At 38.0% G+C, this 13,122-nt stretch overlaps 1 protein-coding gene across 5 annotated transcripts in view; it reads right to left on the bottom strand.

Moving 5' to 3' along the window:
- PLEKHH2 (pleckstrin homology, MyTH4 and FERM domain containing H2) overlaps window positions 1-13,122 on the bottom strand; it is a 60,839-nt gene that overhangs the window by 24,354 nt on the left and 23,363 nt on the right. For all 5 annotated transcript variants that reach the window (XM_069800266.1, XM_069800264.1, XM_069800265.1 and 2 more), the window contains 9 exons: window positions 11,003-11,185; window positions 8,243-9,231; window positions 7,146-7,221; window positions 6,565-6,659; window positions 5,783-5,927; window positions 3,470-3,606; window positions 2,276-2,386; window positions 1,899-1,985; window positions 245-403 (listed from right to left, as the gene is read on the bottom strand). In XM_069800266.1, the coding sequence (XP_069656367.1) occupies window positions 245-403; window positions 1,899-1,985; window positions 2,276-2,386; window positions 3,470-3,606; window positions 5,783-5,927; window positions 6,565-6,659; window positions 7,146-7,221; window positions 8,243-9,231; window positions 11,003-11,185 (1,982 nt within the window). The remainder of the gene's footprint in view (window positions 1-244; window positions 404-1,898; window positions 1,986-2,275; window positions 2,387-3,469; window positions 3,607-5,782; window positions 5,928-6,564; window positions 6,660-7,145; window positions 7,222-8,242; window positions 9,232-11,002; window positions 11,186-13,122) is intronic.

The following is a 13,122-nucleotide window of genomic DNA, read 5'->3' as shown; positions in this document are numbered from 1 at the left end:
CAGGAACTAATGAATTAAAAAGACAAAAAAGAAAAACCAAATCAAATCAAAGAACCAGAAGAAAAATATTGGCTGAAGTAGGTGAGTTGGTGGTCCTTCTGGATTGTTCACATTGTAAAGTGCTGGGAAACCAAATGCATGTCTGTTTTGCTTATATTTATTTTATTGTAGGGCCATTTTGATCTAGATCCTATTCTTAAGAAATAGGGAATAAAGCAGATTGGGGGAAGAAAAGTGTTCCTACCTTTGTAAGTAACCCTTTCATGGTTGGCTTGATTTCTGGCTGTATGAAAAGTGGGCTGGCAGCCTGTATTTTAAGAACATTCTGTAGTACTTTGATCCATTCTTCTAAGATGTTGGGAGAATCTGCAGTCAGGTAGTATGTTCGTTTTTCTGTGGTCAGCTGTGTAGTAACAGAAGAGTTGAGCTTTAAGAACATTATACATTTGACCCTACAGTGTGGGGGTTGTAACATAGAATCATAGAATGGTTTGCGTTGGAAGGGACCTTAACAATCACTTAGTTCCACCCCCCTGCCATGGGTAGGGATGCCTCCCACTAGACCAGGTTGCCCAAAGTCCCATCCAACCTGGCCTTGAACACTTCCAGGGATGGGGCATCCACATCTCTGGGCAACCTGTTCCAGTGCCTCACCACCCTCACAGTGAAGTTCTTCCTTACATCTAATCTAAATCTACCCTCTTTCAGTTTAAAGCCACTGCGCCTTTTCCTATCACTACATGCCCTTGTAAAAAGTCCCTCTCCAGCTTTCCTGTAGGCCCCCTTTAAGTACTGGAAGGCTGCTGTAAGGTCTCCCCAGAGCCTTCTCTTCTCCAGGTTGAATAACCCCAGCTCCCTCAGGAGAGGTGCTCCAGCCCTCTGAGCATCTTTGTGGCCCTCCTCTGAACTCACTCCAAGAGGTCCATGTCCTTCTTATGTTGGGGCCCCCAGAGCTGAATGCACTACTCCAGGTGGAGCCTCAAGAGAGCAGAGTAGAAGGGAAGAATCACCTCCCTCGACCTGCTGGTCATGCTTCTTTTGATGCAGCCAAGGATATGGTTGGCTTTCTGGGCTGCAAATGCACGTTACCATGTCATATTGAGCTTCTCATCAACCAACACCCCCAAGTCCTTATCCTCAGGGCTGCTCTCAATCCACTCATTGCCCAGCCTGTGTTTGTGCTTGGGATTGCCTCAACCTGTGTGCAGGACCTTGCACTTGGCCTTGCTGAACTTCATGATGTTTGCACAGGCCCACCTCTCAAGCCTGTCAAGGTCCCTCTGGACGACATCCCTTCCCTCCAGCATGTTGACCGCACCACGCAGCTTGGTGTTGTCAGCAAACCTGCTGAGGGTGCACTTGATCCCACTGTCCATGTTGCCGACAAAGATTTTAAAAAGCACTGGTCCCAATACCGACCCCTGAGGAATGCCACTCCTCACCGGTCTCCACATATACTGTAACATATACTACCCAATGTAGTTTCACAACCTTGGGGGCATTATTTTCCCCTAAGTACTTTTCATTAACAAAACAGGCAGAGCAGACAGACCCTTTCTAGGGCTTTATCTGAAAAGTTCCAGGACAGCAGAGTTGAGAAAACTCAATTTATCTCCTTTCAGACAAACAACTTCTCTCAACCCTAATGGCTGGCCCCAAGACCACTCTTTGTATCTCAAATGTGATGACTTGACCTTTGTAGCAATACAAACAAGACTACATGTAGGCCTTTTTATAGTTTCTGTAACTGAAATGATTTTTTGGTTTCAAACAAAGGGCACTGATTAATTCCAAGTCCAAGCTTGGACTTCCAGTGCAATAGGGACTGGGACAAGGGGTTGGTTTTGGGGATGGAGGGAATAGATACCCGCTGAAACACAGATGAGAAAAGCAGGCACCTGAATTGTTTGTTTTCCATCACCCCTTTCAATGTGGCTAGATGCATTTAACTCAATTTGACCTTGAGGTTTTCGAATGACATCACTCTGTATGGAAAGAATGGAAAAAGAATATTTTAAATCTACCAACAAATAGAAATAAATAGTTATAGAATTCATTTAAACATTAATCTTGATAAATAGTTCCTAGTTAGACATTGAGTACCTTGTACACCTCTTGAGGAACTGAGTCCTGAATCACTCTCTAACATCTCAGAAACCAGGAATACATTTCTTTTCCTTCTAGCACCCCTAGATTCTCAGTTTCCTTCTAGCACCCCTAGATTCTCAGTGAAAACAATCTAATATTAAGTAGCAGATAAGCTACATGTACTTACGGGAGATTTGTAGTATAGTAATTCACCTCCTTTAAGCACAAACCACCGTCGTTTCCAGGTCTTTACTTTACCACCCATTTTTAACAGATATCCAGATTTTTCCAAAGGTTCCTGATTATTTAGAAGTTAGATGAAAAGTAGTTAGGTACACATATATACATATACCCCTCAGAGATATGTATAAATACACACAGAGATATTTTAACGACTTAAAAGCATGCTAAATAATAATTACAGTATTTGATGAGACTTCTAGTCCAACGACAAAGTTTTTACAAGCATCATTAAGACAAACGCCATGAATGTGGGATAACTAATTAATATCCCTACTTACAGTTATAGTACATGGAAGGGAGTAAGTGATTTGCCCAGAACTATATAAAAAAATGAAAAATATGATGATTCCTGATTGTACTTTCTAATTATTTATATTAAACAAGGAACAAAATGAATACAATGTAAATGTATTTTTTTCCCAACTTCAGGGCCTAACCTACAGACCAGATATAGAGCACTCTAATTCAGAGCTCTGCACAATACATACTTTTAGCGTGTACAACTGTGGAACAGAGTTCACAGTTTTGCTCTGTGAAGAAAGCTTAAAATCACCATCTATCTTCATCACTAGGCAGTCAATCCACTTGTATGTTAAGACACTAACTACTAACACAGGCCATTAAAAAATTCCCAGAGACGGAAAAATACCCCACAATGGTTTGGTTTCTTTGACCTGTCCTTGCATGTTGCTCTACTTATGATTTCTCTGATGCGTAAAGTTTTCCCTGTATGAGGAAACTATAGAAACGTATTACTGCACATAGATTTCTACTGATGCCTCCAACTCCTTCACTGGAATGCTGTTCTATTTCCCTGAATATTCAAATAATAATTTTAAGCTGATTTTAGTATTTCATATGCAATCTGATACCAGATCTTCTTCCAAGAAAGGAAAATCTTAAGTGCTTTGAATTGTGTTCTGGAGTTGTCTACCTGTTTCCGCTCATTACACAGAAAGCTTGGAATTATCCTCCACTTTCCATCAATCATTATAGCCTTATATGGCTAACTTATTGTTGGTATATTTTGCTATTTGTACTCATAAGGCAGTCTGTGAGTCAGCAAGACTGAATATAGGGATTTGGTGGCAGCCTTTGAACATAAAGGTACACTTCTTCACAGAACTTCAGTACTCACATTTTTTCCATTATCACTAGATGAGGAAGACGTCTTAGGAAGTTTCTGCTCTGGCTCTGAATAGTCTGTATCTACTGAATATGCATCTGGAGGAATAGCATAGTCACTTTCTGAGGTCACAGAAGACAGAGACACACCTGCGTTAAGAAAGATGTTTCTTTACTTTTTTTTATTAGAAACAAATTAGATCAGAATATCCATGCAGAAAGAGTATCTGAGTAGGATCTGCAGGCAAACACAAATATCAGCATAAATCCATCAGGAACCAAGCATTTTTTTAAATATGAGCATATCAAACTATTAGCACAGTGCTAATACCCTAATCCCATTTTCTTCATAATTAAACAGAGTTTAAGTCACTTCAAATGAAACACCAAATAAATGTCTTCTATATATTATCAACTTACTACAGCTTTTTTAAGGAGGGGGTTAGTGCTGTGCATCATACTCACTCTAGAAAACGAATACAGGATCTTTAATTCAACTAAGCAACTTTCCCCTTCCCCCTTCTATCATTCAGTCTAGTATCTGAATTTCTCATGCCACTGCTTGTGTATAAAGAAGCTGTGCTAAAGATCTGCTATATGCTGAAGCTGTAGGTGACTGTCTTTATTTTGCAATTAGTATGAATTTTTATACTGATGTTTTCTAAAAATCTGAATTTCAGATTTCAGGATTTTTTTTAGAGTTTATTAGCTTTAATCCTGAAAAAAATGCACCCTGTTTTCAATTCTAGTGAATCAGCAATAAAAATTCAAACTACTCCTTATTCATCATAGAAATAATTATTTTCAAACATGCGAACATGTACTTTTGTAAGGACTAGTGTTCTACACCGAAAGGTTACTCTCCAAGATTGAGGTGAAGATGCTTTGTTTCCTTTGTTTCAGTCATTTCCAAACTAATTTGCAAATTATATTTAAAAAACCCAACTTTTCTCATTTATTGCTTTGGTAAGCCACCTCGGCTTTCAGAGTGGGTTCTCCTCTTCTCATGTAGGATCTTTAATAACAAATATGCAGCAAACTAATTATGCACCTAGTGAAATTTGTGACTGCCTAGATTTTTAAACAGTGTGTTCTCAACAAAGATATGTACATTTGTGTTTTGTGGTTAAGAAAGGCTTCCATGCATGAAACAATGCAAGGACTATTTTATGAGAAGAAAGCATGAACAAAAGGAATGGTTCCATTTTACAGACACAGATATAAATTGTAGGTGAAACCAGGTATTAAATTAGCTAATTTACCTTTCCTGTTGTGCAGGCATGTAACATGAGATGCCTCTGCAGCCACAGCACTGGTTTTTGCTCAGCAAGAGGGAGCTGCTGGGAAGCAGGAACTATGGGTCCTTTTCACACTAATGTAGCAAAACCATAACTGCACCACTGGAAACAGGACTCCAGGCCAGGTATGGCTGGCACTGGAAAACTCCTAGTGGCTATATCTACCTGCTCAAGCGTGACTGAGCAGAGCTCCTGCTAACTGGGATTTTAACATGTGTAACAGAGACTACCAAATAATGTTATTTTGCATTTCTAAAGCAATGCATAATGAAGGATCTTAACACTTGGCCTCACTGGGATCTTAGATTTTAGTCTCCCTCGGTTTACCCAGCGAAGAAATCGCAGGGATATAACATTGATACTGTCACCCCATGAGGAAGCATTATATCTTTCAATGTTATGAAGTGTATTATTTTCATTCTGCAGATGGAAACCACACAATTACCTAGAGCTGTGAGATTTTGTCCTCCACAAAGACAGAACATTACTGGATTCAAGTGTTTTAACTAAATCTTTGCACAGGACCTTGAGACAATCGCTGTAAAATGAAAGAAGTCCTTGAGTTGACAGAACCAAATACTCTGTTGAGGGAACTTTGCCGCCTGCTTTCTGATCACATGAAACTGTTACTTTGTTTTATAAACTTGGATATATATAGGTTTTTTTTATGATGGCAATTACTCTTTTCTACGTCATTTTTACCTACCTACAGTTAAAGGTCATAGGAAGTCCTTGGCATGAGAGTATAGATAGAATTGAGCTTCTTGTTTTAAATGTAGAAGTCACTTTTCCCTCACGACAACAGCAAGCTACTAGATTAATGCCTTAAAAACACATCTCTAATAACAGCAATAAAAAGAAAGCCATGTATAACAGTCCTTTCTCCTGCTTGATCTAGGCTTTGATAGCTGAAGTAAAAGCCTAGATTTAAGATGTCCATGCTATTTAAGGAAGAAATCTATTTCTAAGAAGATCATGTAAACTATCTAGTCTTCCCAGCTTCCCAGAAGTTACTCGGTTTTGCCTACCTCGTTTCATAGCCCGAGGACTACCCGGACCACTTCTACTTCGAGAATCAGACTCAGAAGTCCTTGAGCTGGACCGAGAGCTGTCTTCTTCCTCAGATCCTGACGACTCATCTATAAATGGGCTGTTGCTTATTTGAGTTGCTTTCTGCAGAAATTAACACAACATTCTTTGATACCTTGCAGAAAGGGTATCAGTCATTTCCTTCATAGTGTGACAGAGCTCTGCTGGCTTCATAACATTCAAAGCTGTTCTTACTTGGGTTGTGAGTTTTGGCACACAAATATTAACAGAAAATTGAATTCCCTCTGCCCTCTGTGTACTCAGCCACCCCCACACTTTAAAACAGAAACCTGAGGTAGCTCAAGGGGTGGGTCTTTCCAAATCACAAAAGGCTGCCAGAAGACAAACAATGCTGTGATTAGTTACTGCTGGCTATCTGACTATAAACAACTTTGGCACTGACACAAAGACATTTCTGCACATAGACACACTTTTAATTATGGCATTGAACACCATGTTTCTCTGTTTAATAATTAACAAGCCTTTGGAAAAAAATCAGCAAGGAACCTAAGAAGAACTGACCTGGGCTAGTAACATTTTATAAGCAGCAGTAATTTTTTTTTCCAGCTATTTGACATTTCCATTACTTCTGGGGTTCTGTGATCTCTAAACATCATCTTATGACATATTTGGCATGGTAGCATCAAATGTGAAACAGCAAGTTCCTGAATGTGAAGCCTAATGGTATTTAAATATTTCCTTTAAGCGTTAATACAATTACCCCTTTCAAAGTGGTGTAGACAGGAGTGGTCATGTTCTTATATATCAGAGATGTATATAATCCAGATATGGAGTATGAAGTTAGTGAAACAGCACCTAAAAAAGCAACATATTTCATAAATGACCTTCCTAATTTACCCCTCAATTAACCAAATTAAAATGTAATTTTTTGCATTGTATAACTGCTATAAAAAGCGAACTAACTCAACTGTTTTAGATGTGAGATTTATAGCTTTTTGATATTTACAATGGTTTTAAGGAGTATAAATAAATTGTAGTCATGACCACTAACCCTTTTTAAATTGGAAGTTTATTCTCTTACCTTGGTACCTGGTATAGAATCTTCAAAATGAATAGCAAAGAAAACTGGAGTGAACAAAGTACAAATTCAGCACAAAGTCTAGAGGAAGGTAATAGAAGACAACTGAAAGATAACCAAAGATCTTCTAGGTTTTAAATAGCAGATAACTTCATCTTCATAAAAATATCTTAGAAGAACATGGGACATTTGAGCCTTGCTTATAAATCACTGTTAAGAAGAGAATTCTTGTTGATGAGAGAATGAACAGCTAAACCACTTACTTTTGTTAAGATATTCCATGGTGAAAGCTTCAGACATCCTTAAACCAGATTTGGCTACAGCATAAATTCTGCTTTCCTATACAAGCAGAATGGATTTGATGGTAGATAATTAAAACACAACAATTACTTTTCTTCTGTTTAGCCTCCCCATAGCCTTCTAGTCTTTGTGTTAGTGCAACAATGTGATAAAATGGTTGATAAAATGGCATCATCAGTAGCAGCTGAAAAATGCATTCTTGTTTTATATGCCATACCCATCATATCCATAGTCTGTTTCAACCTTTTTTCACACAATGCTTGCCCTGTAGGTAACTTATTTTTAAAAATACTATTATCAGAGGCCAAAGAAGCTATAGTGAGAATATTTTTCAATGGAAGATTGTATGTTAAGAAGAAAGAAATGCCATTAGGAGGCAACTTTTCAACCATTTTGTGTTAAAAGGCCAGGATAAGAAAAACTATAATGAAAAAATATGCAATAAAATATATACATAGAGAAGCTGTTATGTTAAAGCATTATTCATTTTTGAATCATTAATACATCTCTGACTGTGGAACTGCAGATTCAGTGAGTCCTGACAGAGTTAATTTTGGATTTTGTGTAAGACATATTAACATCTATTTTAATTCCCTGATTGATGGCTTTAAAATTTTACTTGGAAATGTGATCAATAACTTCCATAATCTGTAGTTTAGTCAGTCAGTCTGAAGTTAAGTCTTCTGCCGACTTAATTGTCTAGATTGTGAGTGGTACAATGGTTATAGCAAAGGCATTGACACCAGTACTCTTAGGCTCTATTGGTGTTAAGATAAATAAATAAATGCAGTGACAAACATTACCTTCTTTGATACACTCAAAAGGGCATATGTAACTCAGATGTGACATGAAAAATATTGGTCCTATCTACAAGAATAGTGACTATGTTTTTCAACGGCAGAAATAACTGCGCTTCAAATCAAACTTGCCTAGTTCCAATTAAGGTAACGCCCTGTCTTGTCATCAAACAGAGAATAAGAAAGGTAGAGCCAACAAAAATCGTAGAAGAGAGGCACAAGAATGAGTTAGTTTCACCAGTAGGAAAAATAATTACACTTACCCAGGACGGAAATCGATGTAATGGAGGGGTTGGAGGTTTGTTGCTAGCACCCTTTTTTGTCATATCACAAGGTTCCTGGGCTTCAGCATTTTGTGTTTCAGTGCAGTCATAGGTAAACACTCCTTCATCGCAACCAATCTCCATTTTCTCTAAAATATCAGTATCTTCTCCATCCACCAGATCAATGTCTGTTTCCTGAGGTCTCCACGGACGTATCATGCTTATGGCATTTCTATTTCTACCAAACATCCTGTCAGAACTCAACTGGGGCTGGCTTAGATATTTCTTTGCTAATGCTGAATTTATACTAAACACATTAGGAGTCCGTAACTTTGGAGGTGGCAAATTTGAGGGAGAATCTGATGGCATTGTGCACTGAGAACCCGCAGAAGTTGCTAGAATTGGGTGTTTGGGTGTCAGAGAAGGGGTTAAAATTGGACTTGGGGTATTTGCCTCACTGGATGAGGATGAATAATCTAGCCTCTGAGACTGAAATTTCTTATTCAGCTCATCTGAAGAACTATCTTGGTCTTTCTTTTTACTTGTGAAGTCAGAGTTGCACTTTCCACCTGGATTGTTCTGGCCTTTTCTTTGGGACCCTTGCTGCCAGGAGTATAACTTCTTCTGCTGAGTCCTCTGAACACCAAAACTCTCTTCTTCAAATAGAGAACTACTGTCATCAGATGCTGTCAAATACATTTCACTTCCCACTCTACTGTACCTTGCATTCTCCTCAGATGTGTGGCTTGAAAGAGTTGATGCACACCTGGATTTCAGTCCTTTATTGTCTCCTCCATCCTCGTCTGAGCTCCAGTCACTCCCCGTAGTGCAGGAGTTCTTTGACATGTCGCTGTCTATATCTTTGGATGAACAGCTTGTTCTCACATTTTTGTTCTGCTCTGATCCAGAGGAACTTTGTTGCAATGACTTCTGACCTTTATTGGCCTCGTGTGCAGGACCAGCAAAGGTAGTTTCCAGGATATCCTTCTCTAGAGGAGAAATATAATGAACATGAGAAAATTACTTTAGCAAACTTGACTGCTGAAGGATTTTGTCATCATTTCTGCAAGTAGTAAGTAGGTAATAATTTCAAATGCACAAGCTCATCTAAGTTTTAAAATATTGTAAATAATAAACGTTAAGAAAAATATTATAAATTTTTGAATGCAACTGAAGTTGCAATGATGTTTGCCAAAAACTGTACCAGACATTACTCAAAGTTCTAGCCAAACTAAAAATGGCAATAAATGTAAAGATAAGCAGAGTGGAACCATATTTTAAGGTAAACCACATACGTATGAAAACAAACAAACACCACCACCCCCAAACCCCAAAGAATTAAGAGGGCATATAAATTTAGCTGCTTTATTAAATCTAAGGAAAAATCAAAGTTTAATAAAAGCTTGTCAGAAAAGATTTACATTAACAAATCAAGTATTCTGAGCACTTCTACAGTGTTTATACACAGAAATTTCTTCTGCAAGCTGTTATTGTATTCCCAGTGGTGAATGCTTAAGATACACAGGAGAGGCTCATGAAAGATGCTTAGGGAAAGATGCTGTATTAAAAAGAGTTTTGCTTCTGCTGTTCACTTTTACCTGGTTTTGCAAGACAGAGCTATAGCTTGCAGCACATCAGTGACATCTATGTGCTCCCCCTGAGTTAAAACAGATGCAAGAACTAGGGCTTTTCTACACAGACACTTGGGAAAGTTAAGGTTAAATAGCTGTATGAAGTTAAAGTGGATTAGATAAGCCAAAGATTTTAATTTAGTCCACATTAAAGTAATGAAGTCACAAAAGTTGATCTGTTTCCATCTGGGCAAGCCTAAGGTTCTATTTCTTATACTTTCCCTTGAAAAAAAATTCTTACTTCAATTCCCTCATCTATAAAAATGGAAATAATGATACATACCCACCTTTACAATGAAGTTGGTATAATATAAATATACAAAATAGTAATAGGAAGTACTTCAGTGTCTGATTTTCTACAGAACTCAACTTGCAATTTTGGGTACCATGATTAACTGTGGAGAAAATGCTGAGGTCATAAATAGTACTGTGGGACTCAAATGAAGGACTAGAGCAACAGTCTCCTTCCTGAGCTTTTCACAGCTTAAGGGAAGTAGCAAACTGCAATGGACTTGCTTACGCTTATAATAGTGTAACAGCACACCAATTTGCTGGCATCACCAGACTTCAGGGCTTGTTGGGGAAATTGTATGAACTGATCAGGGAGCTTTCTCCTTCTCTGGATAGGAAACGATGGTGCGAAAAGATGCCTGAGACGCCCTTCTGTTATTTCTGACTTTGATCATACTAATGAAAGATTACTGAGTTGATCTCATTGAGTTAGGGCATAAAACTAACACTGGGACATCAACGATAACATAGATAAAATATACAGAAACTGGACTTACGTGAGACTCTACACAGGCATAAAAATTAACAGCCCTGCCTGGGGGACTGGCAGCTGTAAACTCCTTACGCTATTGTGGAGCAAACCTGGGCCACGACAAATCCTTTCCTTTGCAGCCAAAGTACCTGTCAGCCACTGCATGCTGCCAAACAATGTATTAGTGGCATTATGGAGACTCTAGTGCTCAAGAGGATTTCTTCCTAGTTATAGAGACTAGCATTAAAGAGGGAGAGAGTACTGCTATGTACTTTGAAAATAGCTGGTTTGGATACACTGACATAATTGTCGATTTTAGTTTTCCACCTGTGTCAGAATAAAATGGCAGTATTGGTGACTAAGTACCTAGCATGTTTTTGCCTTCAGTGTAGTCTGACTCTTTAGATGAAGACTTGCTTATTTCTTCAAGCTTAGGAGATGGTTGAGGACTTCTTGCTCTATTTGAAAAGCATCCAAAAGTCAAACTGCTTAGTCGCTGACACTCTCCAGGTTTTTGTGTTGAATTAATCGATTTCTTGCCTGTAGCTTCTGAAGAATATAATTCAGAAATCTTGTGTTAATGGGATACAGCAAGCTATGCTACTGGTCTTTTTACTCTGCAGTGTAAAGTGTTTTTTTTAAGATAATTAAAATTTAGCAAAAAGATAATAAAAAAATTATAAGAATAAAAATCTACCTGATACCTCCCCATGTCAAAAGAAACCCAGAGCTACATTTCAAGTTCTTAAAGATTGATTTTTTAGCATACAAAGAAAGAAAAAATTCTCCCTTAACAATTTCACAGCAATAAGGTATAAAACATGCGCTTAATACAGAATGAAAACCTAGTGGAAATGCCTGATTTTATTCTGCTGTGACTGAAATTAAACCTGTGGATTGGTTTAGGATATATAATATGGGAAAGACTTTAGAACAATAGTACTAAAATATGGGATGGCCTTCCCTTCAGATAAAAATATTAAGAGAATCTGTAATAGATGCTACAGCAAATATAAAGGAATAAGTTAGCAGGCTTAGAAGGTATATATGGAGGACTTCAAGAGAAGGTGAAAGCATAAAATGTTTAACTGCCTCGAGAATATGAAATCTGTCCTTAGGGACAGCTATTCTGCCAGAAACTGATAGGAAACAGTGTTATCCATCCCTGTTTATAAAAAGTTCTGTGGCAGATCCAGGAACAAAAGGCCCTTATCCATACCTGTAAGCTGTTTAAAACAGTACCACATGATCATAGTATATAGCCTGTTACCAGCATGGACACTGCAAATGGTAATAAATTTCTTAATATTTTTGAGCATATCAGGAAATGTGTGTTGAAACCAGCTGACAAATTCTTAGTGTCTCAAAAAGCCTTTGACTAGACCTTGCAGAAGAGGATGATTAAAGCTGTTAAGTGCTGAAGTATATAGAATTGCTACTGATCAAAAAATACCAAAGAAACAAACCAATCCAGTTTCCCCATTAACACAGAGGTGCATCTTAGTTTAAAAGCTTCATATTGTCTATGTATGTATTTGTCCTGGTTTCGGCAGGGACAGAGTTAATTTTCTTTCTAGTAGCTACTATAGTGTTATGTCTTGGATTCAGTATGAGAAGAATGTTGATAACACACTGATGTTTTCAGTCGTTGCCAAGTAGTGTTTAGACTAAGTCGAGGATTCTTCAGCTTCTCATGCCCAGCCAGCAAGAAGGCTGGAGGGGCACAGGGAGCTGGGAGGGGACACAGCCAGGACAGCTGACCCAAACTGGCCAAAGGAATATTCCATACCATATGATGTCATGTCCAGTATATAAAATGGGGGGAGTTGGCCAGGGGAAGTGGATCACGGCTTGGGGACTGGCTGACATCGGTCAGTAGGTGGTGAGCAATTGCATTGTGCATTGTTTGTCTTTCTTGGGTTACATTTCACTCTCTTTTTACCTTCATCATCATCATCATTATTATTATTATTATTATTATTTTGTTTTTATTTCAATTATTAAACTGTTCTTATCTCAACCCATGAGTTTTACTTGTTCTCGATTCTCCTCCCCATCCCAACCAGGGGGGGAGGAGTAAATGAGTGGCTGTGTAGTGCTTAGTTGCTGGCTGAGGTTAAACCATGACAGCATTTTGTAAATATTTGTATTTTCATATATTATGCATATTACAAGTGTACATGCATGTATATATACACATATACATACATTTCTAAATGTCTGTGTATGTACATATATACATGAGATACCTTATCAAGAAACGAGGGCTAGGTAGCAAATTAACAAGATTTTCAGATGATAGTTGTCAGGTCAACTAAGTATGGAGAGGACTGTGGGAACCTTCAGAGAGACTTAAGAGTGAACAGGCAACATGGTGGCAAATGAAATTCAACTTTGATTAATGCGAAATAATGCTCCTTGGAGATGATCTTCCCCTTTCCCATATTTACATTTTACTATTTTTAAATTAATTATATCCACTTAGA

Source organism: Haliaeetus albicilla, chromosome 13 (assembly GCF_947461875.1).
Source record: "Haliaeetus albicilla chromosome 13, bHalAlb1.1, whole genome shotgun sequence".
NCBI lineage: Eukaryota > Metazoa > Chordata > Aves > Accipitriformes > Accipitridae > Haliaeetus > Haliaeetus albicilla.
This window is presented reverse-complemented; position numbering and strand designations above follow the sequence as displayed.